Source organism: Haliotis cracherodii, unplaced genomic scaffold (genome assembly GCF_022045235.1).
Source record: "Haliotis cracherodii isolate W230 unplaced genomic scaffold, xgHalCrac1.p SCAF_13, whole genome shotgun sequence".
NCBI classification, from domain to species: Eukaryota; Metazoa; Mollusca; class Gastropoda; order Lepetellida; family Haliotidae; genus Haliotis; species Haliotis cracherodii.
Window position 1 is genome coordinate 34,268,354 of NW_027266268.1, and position 21,345 is coordinate 34,289,698.

The 21,345-nt window shown below is 41.0% G+C and overlaps 1 protein-coding gene across 1 annotated transcript; it reads left to right on the top strand.

Moving 5' to 3' along the window:
* Window positions 1–7,808: 7,808 nt before the first annotated feature.
* Window positions 7,809–20,029, top strand: LOC139459221 (uncharacterized). The gene is made up of 6 exons (XM_071240676.1): window positions 7,809–7,946; window positions 13,238–14,249; window positions 16,586–16,696; window positions 17,486–17,573; window positions 18,643–18,772; window positions 19,894–20,029. Exons 2-6 carry the CDS (start codon window positions 13,349–13,351, stop codon window positions 19,966–19,968), a joined length of 1,305 nt encoding a protein of 434 aa, XP_071096777.1. The 5' UTR covers window positions 7,809–7,946; window positions 13,238–13,348; the 3' UTR covers window positions 19,969–20,029.
* Window positions 20,030–21,345: the final 1,316 nt, after the last annotated feature.

A 21,345-nucleotide genomic window follows, 5' to 3' on the forward strand; every position in this document is an offset into this window, starting at 1 on the left:
AGTTATCATATCGGGTACATTGTTTGTCAAGAACAGCTGATTACATTAAGGTCATGGGAGAGATGTAGGACATCTATTTACGTGAGGTATTTATCATCTTCCAGGGATGGGGCAGCTGATTATTCTATTATCTGACCAAGGTGCAGTTGACGGGTGTCTGATGATAAGGCTGGAGACACTGATATTGAGATTATTGTTTCGCCATTTCAAGTTGCGTTTCGGCGAGTGTTCGTGATAGTTCTGGTAGCATCCTATATCTCACGTCCCTGGAGTGACCGAGTGCGTGGGTGGGTGAGTTAGTGAATGAGTGAGGTTTTTTTTTACGTCTCTTTTAACGGTATTACAAGCATCCCGGGGGACACCAAGAACGGACTTAATCAATTAATTTATTTTATTTTATTTATTTATTTTATTTATTTATTTATAGCCTTCGTCTTCGGATCGACGAGCACACGCTTTTAACTTTAGGCTACTCCAACTTCGACATTGTTACTTTTAAAATATAAAATATAAAATAGATCATTCCAGGACGATACCAATTTCAACTTGCATTGTAAATAGTGCACTTCTGATCCATAAATAATTGTTATTCTTCCTTATAGGATTTAACCACGTTTATACAAGTCTAAATATATTTAGTTTTAATGGTATTCTTTCTTAAAGGATTCCTCAACAGTTACAAAAGATATTAACAATGGGACATCTTCAAATAAGTACTTATTAAATAGTTCTGTTACCACACGTTCGTATATATTTGGCATTTATATCTCACTAAACGATACTAGTATAATCTCTTTACATAAAACTGAGGGTTTTTTTATCTCTCGTGTCTCATAGGCCAACTGGCCGGGTGGTATATTTTATATTTTGTTATGTACTTTGAATGTATGTTGTTTTATACTGCAAGACACGCAAATAAAATATTATCTTATCTTATCTTATCTTATCTATAACTGAAATATAAATACTGTTCTAACCGGTGTTAAGCCAAATTCACTCACTTATTCAGAGCCATGCCGGTCCGTCAAGCTGGATATTGGGGGTACGTTTCCAGTATAAGCATGCCTGTCATTTGGATGTTAAGGCCGCAATAAATTAATAGTTACAGTTTGATTGATTTTTTAAAAACATGGGAGACGGGAGGCATTTTATTTTTAACGTTTTATTTTGTTCTTATCGACCTACTTAAGGCATATGTGTACAATTGCTGTCGACGGGTGCGATTCACATGCATCATGTGTGTTAATGAGGGCTACGTGTACGGAGTATTTCATCAGGTAAAGAAAGTAGGAACACTCATATTAACGATACTTCTATTTCTAGGAATTTGAGGGCATCAGAATAATGTAAGGCAGGATGTTTTGTTGTCAGGCGGGAGCGGATCAAGTACACAAATGACATTAAGTTTCTACAAGGGTTAAGAGGAAATCAATTCAACGGGGTTTAATATGGTACACGGTGAACTGGTGGCACTGCAAACATTAAAACTAATGACATCCAAGAATATAGCAGGACACAGATAAGCTGAGTTCCCACCCCTCTTTAAGAGCAGCCTGCAGCTCATCCAGAGTCTGAGGTTGATGTGGACGAGCTGAAAGAGCTCTTCCTAACAAGCACCACACACGCTTAATGGGATGTAAGTAAAGGGACCTTGCAGGCCAGTGCATCCTGTAAATTGCCTGCTTCTTAAGGTTCAGTGTGACAACCATAGCACAACGAGACCCTGCATTATCGTCCATTAAGGTAAAGCCAGAACCAATACATCCGACAACAGGGCCTAACAATAGGGTGAATGACTTCATCGCTGTACATTCGTATCCTATTGTACCCCGCTGTCGAACACGCAGATCCCATCCCATATCATAATGGAACCTCCGCCATATATGTCATCAAGAAAGACACAATTTGTATGGATAACAACTTCTTTAATACTGTGAAAAGCGACGTTTCGGTATAGATCCTAAAACCGTTGTCAAGCAAGACTGAATGAGGGACATAGTACAGAATACATATAGTAGGTGGAGGATTAACAGTAGAGGATTAACAGTAACAACAATTGAATACATGAGTGGGATAACATTGGTAGGTGTTGACAACAAAGGGATGATGCTGTCACAACACGATGGACAGAGAACACATAGGTGGAAGCCAGTAGGGACATGAAGCCAATAAACAGGACAAGTGATTATTGTTTGATGAGTTCATAAAAAATAATATTTGTCATCTCCTCAGTTTTCTGAATCAGAAATGTTCCCCAACTCTTCTCCATGTTCTTGCCCTTCTGTCTGTATGGTCTGGGCATAACCTCGGCTCATCTCTGAAGAGTACTAACCTCCGGTCATCCAGACCTCAGTGAACCCTCCAACCCAATCTATACGTTAGAATAATGTAAGGCGGATGAAAATCTATTAATTAAAGTAGCGAATATGGTATCGTATAAAAAAACATCGGACAATATCATTTTAGCCGAATGCTACAAATTGGTCTGTGAGAATTTTATTTTAATGAATATTCTAGCCGTGTATAAAATTGCCTCATTGAGAAACTCGCTGGCCTGTGATTATTTCTGTAACTGACAGTGTAGCCGCCAACACCTGCAATACTGCTGATGCGGCTTTAAGCAATATTACTCACTCACTCACTGACGGTGATAAATTCCACATAGGACTTTGTGTTTGTAAATTACATAGCATTTTCAAGCTCAAGTCATAATTTTGCCAAATGCTACTTGGAGAATGAAGAGCATGAAAGAAGCATGACCACAGGACTACTAACTTGCGCATGCGCCTTGACCTATGATATTACGCATGCGCAAGGAGAGCGTCTAAAACGCGAGATCGCGAGAAAAAGAAATGCGAGATCGCGAGAACGCGAGAACGCGCGATTTTGTCCAAATCTCGCGTTCTCGCGTTTTCGCGATGTCGCATTCCCGTGTTTTGGGCATATTTAGTTTCCAAAGGTCGAGATCGCGAGAATGCGAGATCGCGAGAATGCGAGATCGCGAGAATGTCCCTTACAGTATTCCATACATACCTCATATTGTGATGCGATATATTGGCCACTGGCGATGTTTACAAACATGATTGTTTCAGACCAATGTAGACAATGCTCCAGTGAAGACATAAAAAACAAACTTTGAAACAAACTTTGAAAGGCATTTAGAACTGATACACATAAGGAAGCAACTTCTTTATTATGAGGGACAAAACGTTTCGGAATATGTACTTACTCCTTCATCAGATGATTAAGAAAATATATGCTGTACTGAAATATTAGAATGTGTAAAGTGGACATTTAACTATATAGAGATGGCTGATTTACTCAGGTCATTAATATCTTTCATTGTATTCATGGACCAAGTCAAAAGTTGGTTTGGTTGGTTGGTTTGTTGTTTAACGCCGCACTCAGCAATATTCAAGCTATATGACGGCGGTCTGTAAATAATCGAGTCTGGACCAGACAATCCAGTGATTGACATCATGAGCATCGATCCACGCAATTGGGATCGATGACATGCATCAACCAAGTCAGCGAGCCTGACCACCCGATCCCGTTAGTCGCCTTTTACGACAACCATGGGTTGATGAAGACCTATTCTACCTCGGATCTTCACGGGTCCAAAAGTATGTAACCGGGGTATTATAACGTCGACACCAGCTTGCACTGACATATAAAGAGACGATCCACTATGATTAGTGCTTTATCAATGATGTTTATTTTCGCTTTAGTAATATTAATTGTTGTATTTGTGTAGATCGAATATAATTATCAAATTTAGAGCAGTGGTAATACATTTAAAACGGATTGTAAGGCTATAAATATATATTTTGGTGATTATCTGGTTCTCTAAGATACCCTCACATACGTTAACAGAGGATAATTGTCAATAAAATACGCGTTTCTAAAAAAAATCGATTCCTCAATAAATATTCACAACTACTGTATGTAATGGTTTGTACACCTCAAATCATAAACGCAAAGATATACGAAATTCAAACAAATTATTTCGAAATTTGTAAAAGAAAACTCGATGAAAGTAAGCTATCGTAAAATAGATCGTATATTGTTAATGAAAACTCAATACAATAAATATTGTTGTTGTTTAACGCCGCACTCGGCAATATTCAAGCTATATGACGGCGGTTAAATATAATTGGTTTTAAATTACCATAATGACGTACATATTATTCTGCTTGATCATACCTGTAAGAGACTAGTATGATACTCGCACACAATTTAATCAGTTAAATACCAACTTTACCAAAGCTATTTATGTTTCATCCAGCGCATATATTGCACTCAGCAGCACATGAGTTAATATGATTGAAATTCTTCCTTTTGCCTTAAACCTTAAACTTGAACGAGCTTTGAATATTGTAGCTTGTTTGCTGTTTAACGTTGCGCTAAGCAATATTCCACCAATATGGCGGCTGCTCGAACATCATATCGAAACCAGGAAGTGGTATTGTTAGCGACCACCCACGCCGTTGAGGTACGATGTCACGCAATCAACAAAGTTGCCGAGTTAAGCCTCTTACGACAAGCATAGTTGTCTGGTTTGTGTGTTGTTTAACGCCGCACTCAGCAATATTCCAGCTATATGACGGCGGTCTGTAAATAATCGAGTCTGGTCCAAACAATCCAGTGATTGACATCATGAGCATCGATCCACACAATTGGGATCGATGACATGCATCAACCAAGTCAACGAACCTGACCATCCGATCCCGTTAGTCGCCTCTTACGACAAGCATAGTCGTCCTATACGCAAGCATGGGTTGCTGAAGACCTGTTCTATCCCGGATCTTCACGGGTATAGGCTCAATGGGAATCCCCGTGGGGTTTGAATATAAACATGATCTCACTATGATATTCCTTCATAACGTTATTGTAATTAATTCATATAAAATGTCTGTACTTATGGTTAAGGTTGTCCATGAAAGGAGAAGTTCTGTCATAAAATAAATGAGTATTAAGAAATGTCGTTTCAAGTATTAGAAAAACTATGTCAAATTTGCGGCAATTAAATGAACATGAATTAAAAATTCAATGATGAAATTACCTAATTGGAAAACCACCATCTGGCCCGCTTTCTTCATCTAATCTTTATATGTTGTTTAAAAATTGATAATTTACAAATATAAGATAAACAGATAAAATACTTTTGTACAAAAGAATATATTAGTATCTGAGAGGTTCAATTCTTTTACAACAGGAATAAGCGAGCGCTGTTGTAACAACTACATTAATTTTACTTCAAGACGTTGGAAGAATAAGAGTTATCTTTCTTGTTTGAAGTAGTTCTTGTGTTCATACGCCAATATGGAAACCTAAGAGAGGGGCCCGAGTTTACATTCGGCTTTTCCCGGAATGAGACGAGTTGGTCCACGAATGGAAAGCAGGATGTACCCTAGGAAGCGGAATTTGCCGAGTTGTCCAGAAGACCGTATATTCGCCTTGGCCACATGTTCCAAAGTCAGTCCATCTCAAATAATAATTATGTCAAATAAACAGATAAACAATCAATTTTTGAAAAATTGAAATAAATTGACTTTTAAGACAGGTCGTGCATTCCGTTTGTCGTATGATGAATAAATACAAATAAAGACACACTCTTTTCGGACTTGATGCAATAATATGGATTTACAAAACGTATTCAAGTCATGACTGAAACTCACCGAGCTACCCTTAGCCTGGTCGTATAAACATGTACGGATGTATTAGTGGGATGACCCATGTGCACCATCCGTACTGTTTACCCGTATCCGTATTCGCTTGTGTGGAATATACACAAGGGCATCTACACCTATCCCTATCAGTATCCGTACTGAATTGTTTGATAGGCATTAATTGAAGTTGGCGGATGACAAGGTAGACACAAATTATGGATAACGAGTTCTTTAATACTGTAAAGGAGACGTTTCGGTATAAATCATTATAAAGAAGTTGTAATCCATAAAATGTTTCTCTTTAGCAGTATCCGTACATTTTGGACACGTATTTTCGATCCCAGGCCGATGTTTGATACGGATGGACATGCGGATGGGATAGCCCCTCGTTTGACGTCTCATTATATTGTGAATCCCGTGAAATTCCCTTTTCGCACGTGTGCAACAGGTGTAACCTGTGGACATAATTGGCAAGTGTAAACGTTTATACGCATGCGTGTCATGAATACGGATACAGGGCGAAAAAAGACCTATTCATGAAATCCCCCCCCCCCCCCCCGGGATTCCGTTAAAGCCTTCATGTGATGCCACAGCAACCTGTGTACGACGTTGGACACACAACATGATGGGTCGTGTGGTCAGGTTCGGTGACTTGACAGATTGAGTGCCATCATGCCCCGACGGATAGGGACATTGCTCATGATATCAATCACTGGTTTGCTACACCAGATTCTATTATCTATAGAAAAACCCTGGAATATTACTCATATATTCGCACACATTATCGAAAAGGCTAAAACGAGAATGGATATGCTGTGAACTGCAGATGCATACGTACAGACAGCGGATCCGGTCAGTTCAGGAACAGTAACTTTTTACATATCTTCTGTTTAGTTTGTCTTTGAACGACCTTAAAAGACAGCAGGAATCACCAGAACTACATACAGTTGAGCCTCACGTGTCAGGAAACCGAATATTACCGACGATTTGGTTTTGAAAAACTGGACAAACTTGAAGTGAGTGAGTGAGTGAGTGAGTTTGGGTTTACGCCTCTCTTAGCAATATTCCAGCAAAATCACAGAAATGGGCTTCACACATTGTACCCATGTGGGGTCTTGGGCGTGACCAGCGAACGCTTTAACCACTAGGCTACCCCACCACACTGACTGTTTAAGAGGTTACGTGAATACAATACACAGGGAAGAACACACATTGTTCACTTACACACATTTAATTAACACACATTTAACACACTTGTTGGACAATGATAGGCGACACCTTGAAGTGTGTACGGAAGAAGTGGCCTTCGTTCCCTTAAGCACAGAAAGCTTGTGTAGGTATGCCATTGTAATTCATAGTGCAGCCAGGAAGACTGACTGAATGAGTATGGTTTTACGCCGCTTTTAGCAATATTCCAGCAATATCACGGCGGGGGACACCAGTGATGGGCTTCACACAGTGTACCCATGTCGGGAATCGACCCGGGGCTTCGGCATGACGAGCGAGCGCTTTAACCACTAGGCTACCCGACAGCCCCTACAGCCAGGAAGATGTAAACACATGGTTGAGCCACACTTTCGGGGCCATGTGTGTTACGAAATCTTTTTAAAAGAACGCGAAACGAAAGTACGTAATACTGTCACACCTTTCAACCCTAATAGGGTTTAGTGTTTAGGCATAATATTGCGATTTGTCCAGTGCAGGAAGGGTGTGACAATGCAATTTGACCAGTGCAGGAAGAGTGTGACAATGCAATTTGTCCAGTGCAGGAAGGGTGTGACAATGCAATTTGTCCAGTGCAACAAGGGTGTGACAATGCAATTTGCCTGGTGCAGCAAAGGTAACAGTTATGTACTTTCCGCAATGTGCACATGCCAACTTCAATCACTGACGAGCAACTGCCATACCATTGAGAGGGTATCCCGACAAGAACATACATTCAGGATATGTATAAATGGGCCATGGTGTCACAAGGATCTGTGTTAGTAGCTTTGTGATTTTAACCCATAATGCGCCATTCAACACAAGATCGTAAAACACGCCGTCTCGTTTTTGCATAAACCGGTCATGCTTTCACCGTGAACACAACCATTTCAATGGTAGGAATACACTGCTGGTGGATCTACTGATCTCGTGTCAGTCGTCAGTGCAGGATCGCGTCTTAATGCGGTTACACATGTTTTAGGGAAGCCTAGCGAAACCAAGGTCATATTAGGGTGTCAGACGAACCCGATATATTAAACATGGTCTTGTGCTTTGGGGAGTCTTTGTCAAAAAGTAAGTATATCTAAATGTTTGTCAAAAAGTTAGTATATCTAGATGTTTTTGCCTGTTTACTACTGTCGCAAAAGTAGGTCAGGTATGTTATGTAATGTATTGCTATTTTTCTTCATTCGCGATCCTCATGTTTCATGTTGATTTTGTTGTTTGTTTGTTTGTTTGTTGTTTAACATACTATCCCAGTTCCTCATCACGTGTTCGCACCTCCTTCAATTATGTATGTATCTGTTTACGATATATGAATCAAGTCATTTTCGAAGTAGTCGTTTGTAAATAATGATAAATAATGAGAATTTCAGTCAGGCATGTTTATGGCAATACGTATATTTATCGATAACACGCAATACCTATATATAAATAACAAAGAAACAAACCTAAATACAATTTATTTAAACATACATATTAGAAAAGAACTGACGTTTAGATTAGGTATTCGTTAATATGAGATACAACATGACTTGTGTCATGTATATATACAGATATTATTCGCCAGGGAATATCAACAAACTCGTTTTTAGTATTCAGTTTTATTTTCCATCCATTATCACTCGTTGTTCACACGGCCGGTTTTGACCTGACATCACCTTGCCTGTGCCTTTATAATGCAGGAGAATTTGAAATGACTCCGTTGGTATTGAAGGCGTCTGAGACCATAGAATTTGTTGATAGAGAAGTCTTAACAGGCTGTGAATGATTTCTTTGTATATGTCAACATGGGTTCTGACAGAGCACAAGGGCCAAGCTCGTTGATAGATGGGGTATGAGGGGCCCGTACTGCTGAACATAGGATCTTACAAACATAGGACCGACAGAATTGTTGTGTAACGTATGACTCAGCAATATTCAAGTTAAATTAAGGCGGTCTGTAAATAACCGAGACTGGACCCGACAAGCCAGTGATTGACATCATGAACATCGATTCATACAATGAGATGCAATGAATCACGTCGCAGATCCTGACCATTTAGTTGCCTCTTGCGACAGGCAAAATGTTTTCTTCGAGATATCGAATCCTTTCTTTTTCACCAATTTCTTTTTTGTTGCTGCTAGTGCCATGATCAGGACGAAAGAGTGAGAGATCAATACTTGCCTCTACTTGTCATAACTCTTCAGACTTGGTACAGATGTCATTTCCTAATGTGACGTCAAATGATCGCACATGGGTAACTAGTTTTTTCAAAGGTAGAGAATTTATGGATGTCAACTTCTTAATTATGACGAAACACAACGTTTCGGAGTATATACTTCCTCCTTCATCAGGTGAATGAATGCTATGATGTTGTTGATGCATTAAGTGTTTAAGAGGTCGCCTTCTACCCAAGCAATTTCGGCTGACCTGTCCCTCTTTGGGACTCCTGTGTGTGAGTAGGGTTCACATATCTACTGTGAGTTGGGTATTCACAGAATTTCTGTTTTTGTATTGATATGATTTCTATTTTCGTATATTGATATAATTCCATTTTTATATTTGGCTGCTCTATTTATATTTGTTTCCGTAGCTGTCAATCTCTCAGAAATAGAGTTAGTTTGGCCTTCGCTATTGCATCTCTTGGCTTTAGGAGATCTATGACAGATAGCGGATCTAAATGCAATTCTAGTTTTGAACGAGCCCGGGCTGGGGCGTGGTCTAGACATTCCAGTAACACGCGAGCAATGGATTCAGCCTGATTGCAAGACGAGCAAACCTTGTCATAGTGCTTTGTGTGACCGTGTCTGAAGCGTGAGATGACAATTTCATCTTTCCTTTCATTTGAGTCCCACTAGGCTTGCCATCTTTGGGCTACAGAGGCTTTGATTTTGATTTTTATCTCTAGATTACTAAAGGGAATAGGCTGTATCTCCGCTTTGTCTAGAGCTAGCTTCGCCAGTGTGTCTGCTTTTTCATCTCCATGAATATCTATGTGAGATAGATATACAGCTCCACTTGTTGCCCTTGGGCCGATAGTTTTGTATATTCGTATAGTATGGACCCCACAACCAGCACTATTGTTGATAGGATTCAGTGTATATATGGGTCCCTGATAGTTACTGATCGTAGTAGGATTGGGTTTTCCTTTTTAGTGACTTCTTATATTAAAGCAGTGTTAATTTGGGGAGTTTTTAAAGTCCGGGGAGGGTGTAACCCTTTGTAGTTACTTTCTGGTGGCTGCTTGTCATCACAATTGTGACTTTGGATGAGTTCTTGTACTAATATCGCAGATGGCTTTAGTGAGGGATTGTTCCGACCTAAGGCTTCATCTCGAGTGTTTTTGTCTTGCCATATCTTTTTAACTAAATGGTATGTTCGTCCCCAGAACGATAATAATGCCTGCTCTCTTCTTAGTTTCAATGGGAGATCTCCCGTTTCTACTTGTAGTGCTTCTAGTGAAGTGGCTGTTGCTGCATCTGTGACCAGCATTAGGGCTTTGTATTGTATTCTGTCTAGGCGGCTGAAGAAAGTGTTTGATGCTGAGTGGAAGGCCTCACAACCATAGTCTATGTTTGATCTGATAAGTGATGTGTAGGGTTCGAGCTAAGTGTCTCTCGATGTGGCCCAAGATGTGCCTGAAATTGCCCGTAATACGTACAGGTCTTTTGACATCTGTTTTCCACATGCGCGAAGTGAGGTGTTGATCAAGGATCACCCCAAGAAATATTGCGGATTTTTCGAATTTGATTGATTTGCTTTTTATGGAGACACGGAGTATAATAGTATCTCTCTCTCCCCCCCCCCCCCCCCCCCCCCCCTGCGTTTGAATAGAACTCCAACAGTTTTTTCACTTGAAAGGGTAAACCCCCATTTATTGCACCATTGATCTACTCCGTCCAGGGCTGACTGGAGTTTTCTTCGGATTTGTGAAATATATCTGTGTTTTATCCATATTGCTCCGTCATCAGCGAATTTAGAAGATTGGGTAGGAGAGCTGACATAATCAAAAAGATCATTGATCATGATGTTAAACAGGGTTGGGCTTATAATGCTGCATTGTGGCGTGTATTGTCCATTGACATACGATCAGATTGATTGTTCCCTATTTGAACTGATAGCGACCTGTCTTGCAGGAAGCTGTCTGTAAAGTTTGTCATGTTCCCTTCTACTCCATTTTGTGCTAGTTTTGGATTGCTATGAGGCAGGGAGCATATATATGTACGTGTAAGGACAACTACAGTAATAAGGTAATAAAAGATGGAAGCTAAAAGGGAGGCCAACAGATGAATGGGTGATTAGCAAACGACAATACAAGCCAACACTTTACAGTAATCAGCGCTGATGGTTAGCTGAAGAACTGGTAGCCAGCCCTTACTTTAGCATCGCTTGGTAATGGGCAATGGACATTGGGCAAAGGGGCAGGACTTTGGTGGCTTCCTTATGTGGAAATCGGCCCAGACACAGTTTTACAAGGAGAGGCTATCTCTGAACGACCACTGCAGCGAGTTTATGTGCAGTGTTTTGAGGTCAGCAACCCTTCAGAATCCTTCGCTTGGATGAAGTCGGCTGGCCTGAAAAGTGAAACGGAAGGTTTTCTGTTTGCTGCTAGGGATCAACTCGAACCCGTCAATGTGTGATTTTGCATCAAAATGTAAATACGAATGTAGATTATGTAATGAATTTAATGAGACTGTCCATCACATTGTCAGTAGATGCCCAGCTTTGGCACAAACACAGTATCTTAAGCAACATTATGGAATGGCTTGATCATTATATTTATAATTTTATCCTCGCCATGCTTATGGTTTTGACACAGAGGTCCATCCATGCTACGACCCAGAATATGTTGAGGCCGTCATGGAAAATGATCAATACAAAATTCTTTGGAATAGGCCCGCAACAGCCTCAGACGTATCCAGGCCAACAAACCTGATCTTGTCCTTTTTGATACATCCAATGAAATCATTTATATCATTGAATTTTCTGTCCCCTTTGACACTAATGTGATTGACAAGATTCAGGAAAAACATGGCAAATATGACTCGCTTTCGAAATGTCACGATTGCATCCCAAGTACCAAGTTGTCTGACTCTCCATTGTTCTCGGTGCCTTATGTTTGGTACCTCCAAATCTGTTGACTGACTCGGGTGAATACCCGGGTTTGCTACCAGGAATACAGCCCTTCTGACAATCTGGGTAATGCAGAAGGCTGCAGTGTTTGGGAGTTTTCACATTCTCCGTAAAGATCTGGGTTGGTTTGACTAGGCAGCACGTCCTGCCATTCGCTGTCTGGGCTGCGTGTAGAAGGGGCAAGTGTCCTGAGCTGGTGATGAGTCTAACCAACCTGACTGTCCTAGGATCACCCAAACCCTCTTTGCTGCATTTTCTATTTTAATCTGTACATAATAAAAACAATAATAATAGCCTATTTGTATGACGCATATATCCATGCATAGTGCATGCTCAAAGCGCAAAATAATGAGTAGTCATTTGGAGACAGTAAGTCTAAAGAGATGGGTTTTGAGTTGTGAGCAGAAAGTAGACAGTTCTCTGCAGTGTTGTGGTAGACTGTTCCAGGTAACAGCCACTGGAGTATGCAAAGGCACGTTTGCCACAGTGTGGTGTCCGGACATCTAGTACGATGAGGACACTCTTGTTCTCTGAAAGTAGTGGAAAGGTAACTCATGCTCAGAAACTAATATAGATCGAGTGAGTGACTGAGTTGGGTTTAACGTCACTTTTAACATTATTCCAGTTTTATCACAGCGTGTCAGCTGAACGTGGGAGGAAAGCCCGAGGTGATGCAGGTCTCAGACGTTTACCACTTTGGTGAAACCCACGAGCACGGGGATGGTGCTGACAAAACTAGAAACATAATCGGGGCGAACCGGGATTCGAACCCACAATCATAGGTTTCTGGCATGCCCAAGGGACGCAACTACAAATATATACAGTGAATTGTTCGAACACTGCCAGCGCGATATATCATTATACAGTGAATTGTCCGAACACTGCCAGCGCGATATATCGTGTACAGCGATGTATTTCTCATCCCCTGGCACACTTCTGACCAATATTGTCCAATATCAGCACTATCATTGTCTCGAAGTACGGAAAAGTAGATATATATTTTACGGTACAAGGACTTCGAGTTAACGAGGTGTCATTGCATCTAAAATACGAACCAGCTGCATGTGAGTTCAAAAGGCATTTCAAGCTGCTTGTTCCAATTTTCCTGCAATATATCACAACACGGGCGCCAGAAATGGGTTTCCAACAGTATCCATGTGGAGAGCAAGCCACAATGCTTCCCTACCACCCCTATCAGATGAAAGATGTCCTCGTAATACATTTCATAAATCCCTCCTCTTTTTTTCAGTTTTGTGACGACCATGCCTCAAATATGAAACATATACGGAAGGTCCAAGTAGTTTCTTGGTTGCACCTGTGATAGATTACTGGTATTGAATGCGACTAAATATAAGTGACAATGCATCCTAGAAGAAGGCATATACGACCTGTGAACGTTGTAACCACGGCAACGGTGCAACAACGGGCAAACAATCAAAAATTCAAATACGTACGTGTTGGGGATACGCATGCAAGGAATGCCTACAAACAGAAGATGATGAAACATGAAGCAAGAAAGCCTCCAGATACCAGAGCAGTAATGACAGTGCCTCTCCAGACCAAAGACAACAAAGCACACAATGCAAGGATCAGCTTTACATCGGTGCCTTATTATTCCCAAAGAAATGATCCCACGCTTTCGGGAAAACAGTATTCCAGGCAACCCTTGAAGGCAGAACTACAGCACGGTTTGCAATACACAGAGACAGTCACGGAGCAGATGGATGATAGGTTAGATGAGGAATCCTTGGCTTCCCGTGAACAACAGATATATGAATTCTCCCTTGTGGATGAAGACCAGCCTCGACCGAGATCCATGACTCCCGTTTCACGAGGCCCCCAAACCCCCACTGACTCAGGATTTATCACAAGTGATGCCATCTCTTTCACATCCCCCTGTGGACGATCGACCCCTAATAGTGAAGTGGGCCAAGTGCCAATTCCTCATGGGGAGGTTGATGAAAGTGAAGTAAAAGAAAATCAGACGTTTGTCCAGAGAGTGGTTTACGCAGTTCCTGAATGCATACGAAGACTTAAGTTACACTACCAAGCCCGTAAAATGCAACAGATGGACAATGATGACGACACATCTGAGGAACCCAAGGTCGTCAAAAATAATGATCGGTATTATGGTTCCTACTCTAATTGGACTATGAGAAAACCATCGCCTGTGCCCTATCTTCGAGAAACAGACTGTGGCTCAATTGGGGCAAAGTCAACAATACGTAGGACAATGGCAGACACTGTTACGAAACTGGCAGGTATGTTAACTTTCATGATTTTTTGCCCATGTTTTTACAAAAAAGCATTTTGTTCAATGAACATGCATCCTGTTGAATGTGTCCCAAGCACTCCATTGCTTGTCATAAGAGGCGATTGAAGTGGGAACACAAAGTGTTTAGACTATGTGTTACTATGCTTGTGATGGAAATATGATGACTAGGCTCTCTAAAGCGTTGATCTGTTTTATAAATTGTGTGTGTACTCTTGATGTTTGGGGTTGGGGACCGACCATTTATTTTAATATCATGTCTGTGTCTGTGTCTGTGTCTGTGTCTGTGTCTGTGTCTGTGTCTGTGAAGGGCAGGGGCAAGGGCAGGGGCTGGATTTTTATTTTTAAAAATACTTTGTCCCAGAAGATACTTGAAGTCAGTCAGTCAGTCAGTCAGTGAAATGATTCCCTAATTTCATGTGAACTCCTCTTTCTCATCTGGAGAGCACGACTCACTGCTATGTGTAACAAGTAACATTGTTGCTGGCAAATGTGTTAATGCGGATCAAGTAATTTCCCTCGGTATCCAGGCAGCTTCAGTTATGACTGGTCACACATATAAGGATCAACAATTGAAGAGCAAAGATCGAGAGATCAGCATTAGTGGTGACAAGACCCAGATCACAGTAGCTGGAGTAGAGGGAGAAGTGAACACAACGTTAATATTCATAAGGGTCACATATGTGATGAAAGATAGTTCTGAAATTAAATCATATCTTTGTCACGAGTTTACAAAACAACCACCCTTCTTATCTGAGAAAGGTATCATGAAAAACATTAAGCGTATCCTGGCAGTTTGTTCAAGTCTCAAGTCAATGTCCACAGTCTACCTCCTGATGGTTCCTGCTTCCTCCTTGATGGCGCTCACTCGCTCCAAGGCTTGCCCTGGCCTGTTGATGTCACCTACGGCCAGGTGTGTGACCACTGTGTGTCCTGTGTACCTAAACACAATGGACCAGAGACCGTAGTGGTGCTTGATGGATATGGCATTGCTTCTTAAGCAAAACCTGAAAACAGTAGAGAAGGGCACAGCAGAATACTTCTGCAGATATTGCTTTTCAACTGGAAATGAAAACCACTACATCTAAAGAAGGCATGGGTCATGGCAAAAAACAAGGACAGACTAATTAAGCAATTCGTCAACAAACACTGCTGGTTGATAGCATCATCTGCAATGGATACTGTCCAAACACACCATTCACACCTGTGGTTGTTGTGGGTACAGACACAGATTTGCTGGTAATGATGGTCGCAGAAGCCCCCCCCCCCCCAGCTTGGATCTCCATATGGTGTTTGGACGTACCCCATTACAAGTGTACAGAATCTCTGAAATCAGACAGCGTTTCACAGCACAGCATCTGATGTTTGTACACGCTATCACTGGTTCTGACACTGTATCAGCGCTCTTCAAGGGGAGAAGCGAGAGAGTTTGCACTGTTTGATGGTACCAACAAATGGGACTGTTTGACTGTCTTCCATCGACCTGATAGTTCTCATGATGAGATGTTGGATAGATGTTCCTTCTGAAGCTGTATGGAACTGTGTGGCCAAAATCACTAGACAAACATCGGTTCAAGGTGAGCATCCTTATCTTCAAGTTGAAATGCCTCTCTTCAACATCAGTAGCTGCCAATCTCCATTGTTATAGCGCATACCATGCTGTACAGCAATCCCTAACAAATGAACTATCATCTACAGAAAGGAGTTGACACCACAGAGAGGGACTCTCATTGAGAATGACAGACTTGTTGCTCCTCTGAGAGTCCTGCAGATGACATGTTATGCCTACAAGAGAGTGTGGGAGGCGATGTAGCAACTACAAAGCAGGACCAGAGAACACTTTCTGATGCACAGGATGTGGTGGCTGCACAAATGTTGTCATCAAGCTACAAAATGATGTTCATGGGTAGACCTCTACATCACTTCAATGAGGTGGTGATTCTACTAAATGATTCGTAATAGTGTTTCACAGACTCCCGACATACATATCTACATATACTGCTCCAAATGGAGATAACTGTGAACTACCTCACAGCAGTTCAAAGCAATATAATGATACTGGACATAATTCCCAGCTACCCAATATCACTCCGGTTCAACCACCTTCGATTTTAACGGAATAGAATATAATGTCCCAGAAAAAAAAATTGCCTGCCACAGAAATTCAGGCTTACTGTATTAGATATAAAAGTATCTGGTTTTGCAGTTGTAACTGAAAAATTCCTTTCCACGTTCTCAGCGCTCAAAGTAATTTATTAATTTACAAAAGTGAATGTAGATGTGGTATCAGAAGCCGGACTTTGGACATGCATGTTCATATTGCAGGGCTTGTGGCGAAGAGGGCACAGGACATACATGATGAAGACGGGAAAGTTGTGTCGCCCGGAGACTGTGTCTGGATCAGTAAGACCTACTTAACAACAGCTATATATGTCGGTAGGTGATTCAGAGATATCCTTTCTTGATCCTTCTACTTTAATGTTAAGCCGCTGGAGATCATAAGGGGTTAAAAATCTCTCAGCAGTTTCATATCATTTTAGATGTCAAGTAAACGGGGTACATGACTACAACAGGCTTTATGTAGAAAATATTGTTTTTGTATTATTTTGTCATATTTGTCTTAAATTTGCCTTAGAATATTTACATTTCCAGAACGATTTTACCTTACTTATTTTAATACAATTATATAATTAGTGATACTGATTACAAACGAAGGTGTATTAACTTTGCAGTCTTCCACTACTTTTCATCAATGGTTATCCAGATTTTTATATTTCTCTTCCTCCGCATAATGTACACACATTCATAACACAAATTTGAGGTAAAATCACTTTCAAATAAACAGTGTTTCTGTCAATCTGTAAAATGGAGAAAACAAATCATTAAAGTTCACGATGCATAAAATTAACTTCATATATTTATTTTTACAATAAGTCGATCACAATGAAGCAAATATGTACGGAAGCCTTTTAGGGCCATTTGTTTTTTTAATTTTTTCGATACTATCTTGAAATTTCAAGACACTAAGTTGAAATTTCAAGATAGTATCGAAAACAATTAAAAAAACAAATGGCCCTAAAAGGCTTCCGTAAATATGGCTTAGCTCACTTTTATTATGGAGCATGTTTGACGATGTATATGGAGTTGTTCATGTTGCCTGAAACACTTTGTTAAACTACAACAAATCTTATACTTGTTTTTAAGATTAAAACGTGTACATTTCAGGAAAACAAACGGTCATAAGATGTGTTGGAAATGAAATTGTAAAGGAAATGATTGATCCCTTTTCAACACTGTGGAAAGCAACGTTTACGTGAGTACCTTCAGATATATGATTGAGGGTACATCTTGATGATACATCCTGTCTAATCATGTGTCCAGACTTTTACAGTTCAGTCTCCTTAAACATCATGCGATAGATCATTGAACACTGATGCTAAACAATCAAAACCACGTGTTGAACATTAGTAGTGAGTGAGTGAGTGAGTGAGTGAGTTGAACGGTGTTTCAGTTTCATTGCACCGCTTCAGCTTGGATTTTGTTTATTTGTTTGTTTGTTTGTGGTTTAACGCCGCACTCAGCAATATTCCAGCTATAACACGGCCGTCTGTAAATAATCTGGACCAGACAGTCTAGAGATTGACATCATGAGTGATTAAGTATTGTTTTACGCCGTATTAGCAGTATTCCAGCTCAATGTATGGAGGGTACCAGGGTACCAGAAATGGGCTTCACACATTGTACCCATGTGGGGAATCGAACCCGGGTCTTCGGAGTGACGAGCGAACGCTTTAACCACTCAGCTAACCCATCGCCCCGATTGACATGAGCATAGATCAACCAAGTCAGCGAGCCTGACCAACCGATCCCGCACAGTCACGACAAGCATGGGTTGCAGAGGACCTATTCTCTACCCGGATCTGGGGCGGTCGGGTAGGCTAGTGGTTAAAGCGTTCGCTCATCACGCCGAAGACCCGGGTTCGATTCCCGACATTGGTACAATGTGTGAAGCCCATTTCTGGTGTCCCCCGTCGTGATATTGCTGGAATATTGCTAAAAGCGGCGAAAAACCATACTCACTCACTCCCTCCGTCACTCAATCACTCACTCACTCACTCCCTCACTCAATCACTCACTCACTCACTCACTCTACCCGAATCTTCACGGGTTGTGAGCTTAAGGAGAGAGCCCGAGGTCATGCAAGTCTCAGACATTAGGGAGAAATCCACGAGAATGGATATGGTGCTGGCAAACCTAAAAACATGATTTGGGAAGTCTGGTAGTATACATTGATATTTAAACTTATCAGTACAATTGACACTGGTTTGTGAAAGGAGTGTTGCTGTATAGACGTAACAACGTGACACTGTTTGTTCTAACAGGAAAGGATACGTGACCATACAGTCCAAACAGGACATCGTGATCGCCGCTAAGATGCAGCTTGGAGACAGCTTTATCGGGACGAATGACGAGTTCATTGTGAACTGTCTCACTAACCTCGATTCTTTAGAGGTACGTATTATAACGCTAAAACACGCACTGAGTATTACCCATAGGAGCAAGTTTTGTTTGTTCGTTTGTTGTTTAACGCTACACTCAGCTATAGTCCAGCTATATGACGGTGATCTGTAAATAATAGAGTCTTGACCAGACAATCCAGTGATTGACATCATGAGCATCGTTCCACGTAACTGGGATACGATGACATGCATCAACCACGTCAGCGAGCCTGACCACCCGATCCCGTTACTCGCCTCTTAAGACAAGCATAATCGCCTTTTACGGCAATCATGGGCTGCTGAAGACCTATTCTAGCCCGGATCTTTACGGCTACATAGGAGCAAGTGTAAGTGTGCTGTGACTATCAGTAATTCTCACTGAGCATTATAATTCTTGTTTCATTCGGATTGACTAGTCCACGACAGCTGTTCCATTCTTTTTGTCGTTTACCAAGCGGCCCATAGCAACGTGACGTCATATCAACGCATTTTCGCAAAATAAAAAGTATAATGCAGTCCTTTTTTGTTCATGACGTCACAGGAGGTTTCATATGACATCGTAACCACCATTAATTGACTTATCTCATATCTCCACTTGTTTTCGGTAAACCCGCTTTTTCTACTTTTTCTGATAAAAAGACAGTAAAGTATAGAACAACCTGCTCGCAACTCGGTATGGCAGACTTATACCTGTCCTTCGTGATATAATTAATTAAATCGTAACAAAAAAATATCCGTAATTCGTCGTAGCTCGTAAGTAATATCTAATTTTGTCGACGAAGATAACCAAACACGTCAGCGTTGCTAAGTGTCATTTATTATAGGTAACTCAAATAGCTACAACTACAATAGAACAATCCGTGACCTCTTTGCAATCGATGAAAACGTTGGACTAACGGAACGCACTAGCCAATCAGCATGAAGCGACAACAAACATGCTTAGTGAGGATTATCGAATATAATTTCACCTAAATACATTTTACTTTCTAAAACGTTTTACTTTCTGCCGCGATCGTGACACATCCGGCTAGACCCTGAACCTGGTCAGTTACACACAAAAAATACAAATTAAATGTTGATGATTATTGAGACGCTATTTTTTCAGATGATTGATTCATATGTATTTCATTCCAGGCTTACGAATTAGGATTCCGACTTCACGATGCAACTGGTCATGAGACTAATTTCAGCATGCCTGAACTGTTTTAGAAAATAACGTTATCAAGATATGACTTTACCTACTTTACACGGTACTGTCAATGTGTGCGTGTGTGTGTGTGTGTGTGTGTGCGTGCGTGCGTGCCTGCATGCCTGCGTGCGTGTGTGTGTCATAATTTTCTTATTGGATTTTATCAGCTCGCCTGACAGAATGTCAAGTGAGCTAAAAGGTCGTCGTCAGTCGTCTGCCGTGTGTCGCCCGTCGTAAACAGGTTCACGTGTTTGTTCCCGCCAATGATAACTCCCCGATGTATTCAAGATGTTCAAATCCGATTTTCAATATGGCCGCCATGGCAGCCATTTTTATAGAACCTATTTATGACCATTATTGGACAACTTTTCTTAGAAATGGAATGACATTGGCTATATGTGTAGTTAGTAGTGTCGATCAACACATATCTTCTGTTCTTCACAAAAGTATGTTTTTGCCCTTATCTAAAATTGACCATGCTCCTAAATTGTCTAAAATTGAATTTCCTTTCACACTAAACATTATCTCCTCAGAAACCCTAACTTCACATGCTTATTTCCGCCATTGAGGACATATGAACCTGATTTTCAATATTACGGAAAACGTACATGTATTTGTTATTAGGCCATATTTTTCAAAATGGACAGAAATTTGGTGTCCAGTTCTTTCAGATATTTTGAATTTTGACCTTCATTGACCTTTGCACTTCGACGCCCTGAAAGATGAAACGTCTTATAGTCATTACCCACCCATTTCTGTTCAAAATGGAGTGAGTGAGTGAGTGTGGTTTTACGCCGCTTTTGGGGAATCGAACCCGGGCCTTCCGCGTGAACGCTTTAACCACTGGGCTGTCCCACCGCCCCTCATGTAATATGTCAATATGGAGCTGATAAAACAATCCCCCGACCATAGTGGATTGAAATTTGATACATGTATAGTTAGATATAGAGCTCAACATGTATGTCCTGCTTTTTTCGATATTTATTATTTTGTCCTCGTTTTGATCATACTCTTAAATCTGCTCAAAGGAACGTTGGCTCTGCAAACTTCTCTCCTGAAACGGATAGACTGGTGAAGCTGAAGTGTGGCATTATTCCTTCTGATGACATCATATTGTGTTCGGGGGCACGGGTGCTCCAGTCGTCTAAGGCGCTGCAATTCGCTGTGCAGAGTTGCGTCCCTTGGACACGCCAGAAGCCTATGATTGTGACTTCGAATCCCGGTTCGCCCCGATTATGTTTCTAGGTTTGTCAGCACCATACCCGTGCTCGTGGGTTTCACCGAAGTGGTAAATGTCTAAGACCTGCATCACTTGGGGCTTTCCTCCCACATTAGGGCGGTCGGGTAGCCTAGTGGTTAAAGCGTTCGCTCGTCACGCCGAAGACCCGGGTTCGATT

Bases quoted from the DNA above. Each gene is read 5' to 3' on its own strand.
- LOC139459221 (XM_071240676.1), top strand. From the start codon at position 13,349: ATGCATCCTAGAAGAAGGCATATACGACCTGTGAACGTTGTAACCACG. The intron at 16,697-17,485 runs GTAGGTGATTCA...TGTACATTTCAG, and splicing joins AACAACAGCTATATATGTCG to GAAAACAAACGGTCATAAGA. The intron at 17,574-18,642 runs GTGAGTACCTTC...TTGTTCTAACAG, and splicing joins CTGTGGAAAGCAACGTTTAC to GAAAGGATACGTGACCATAC.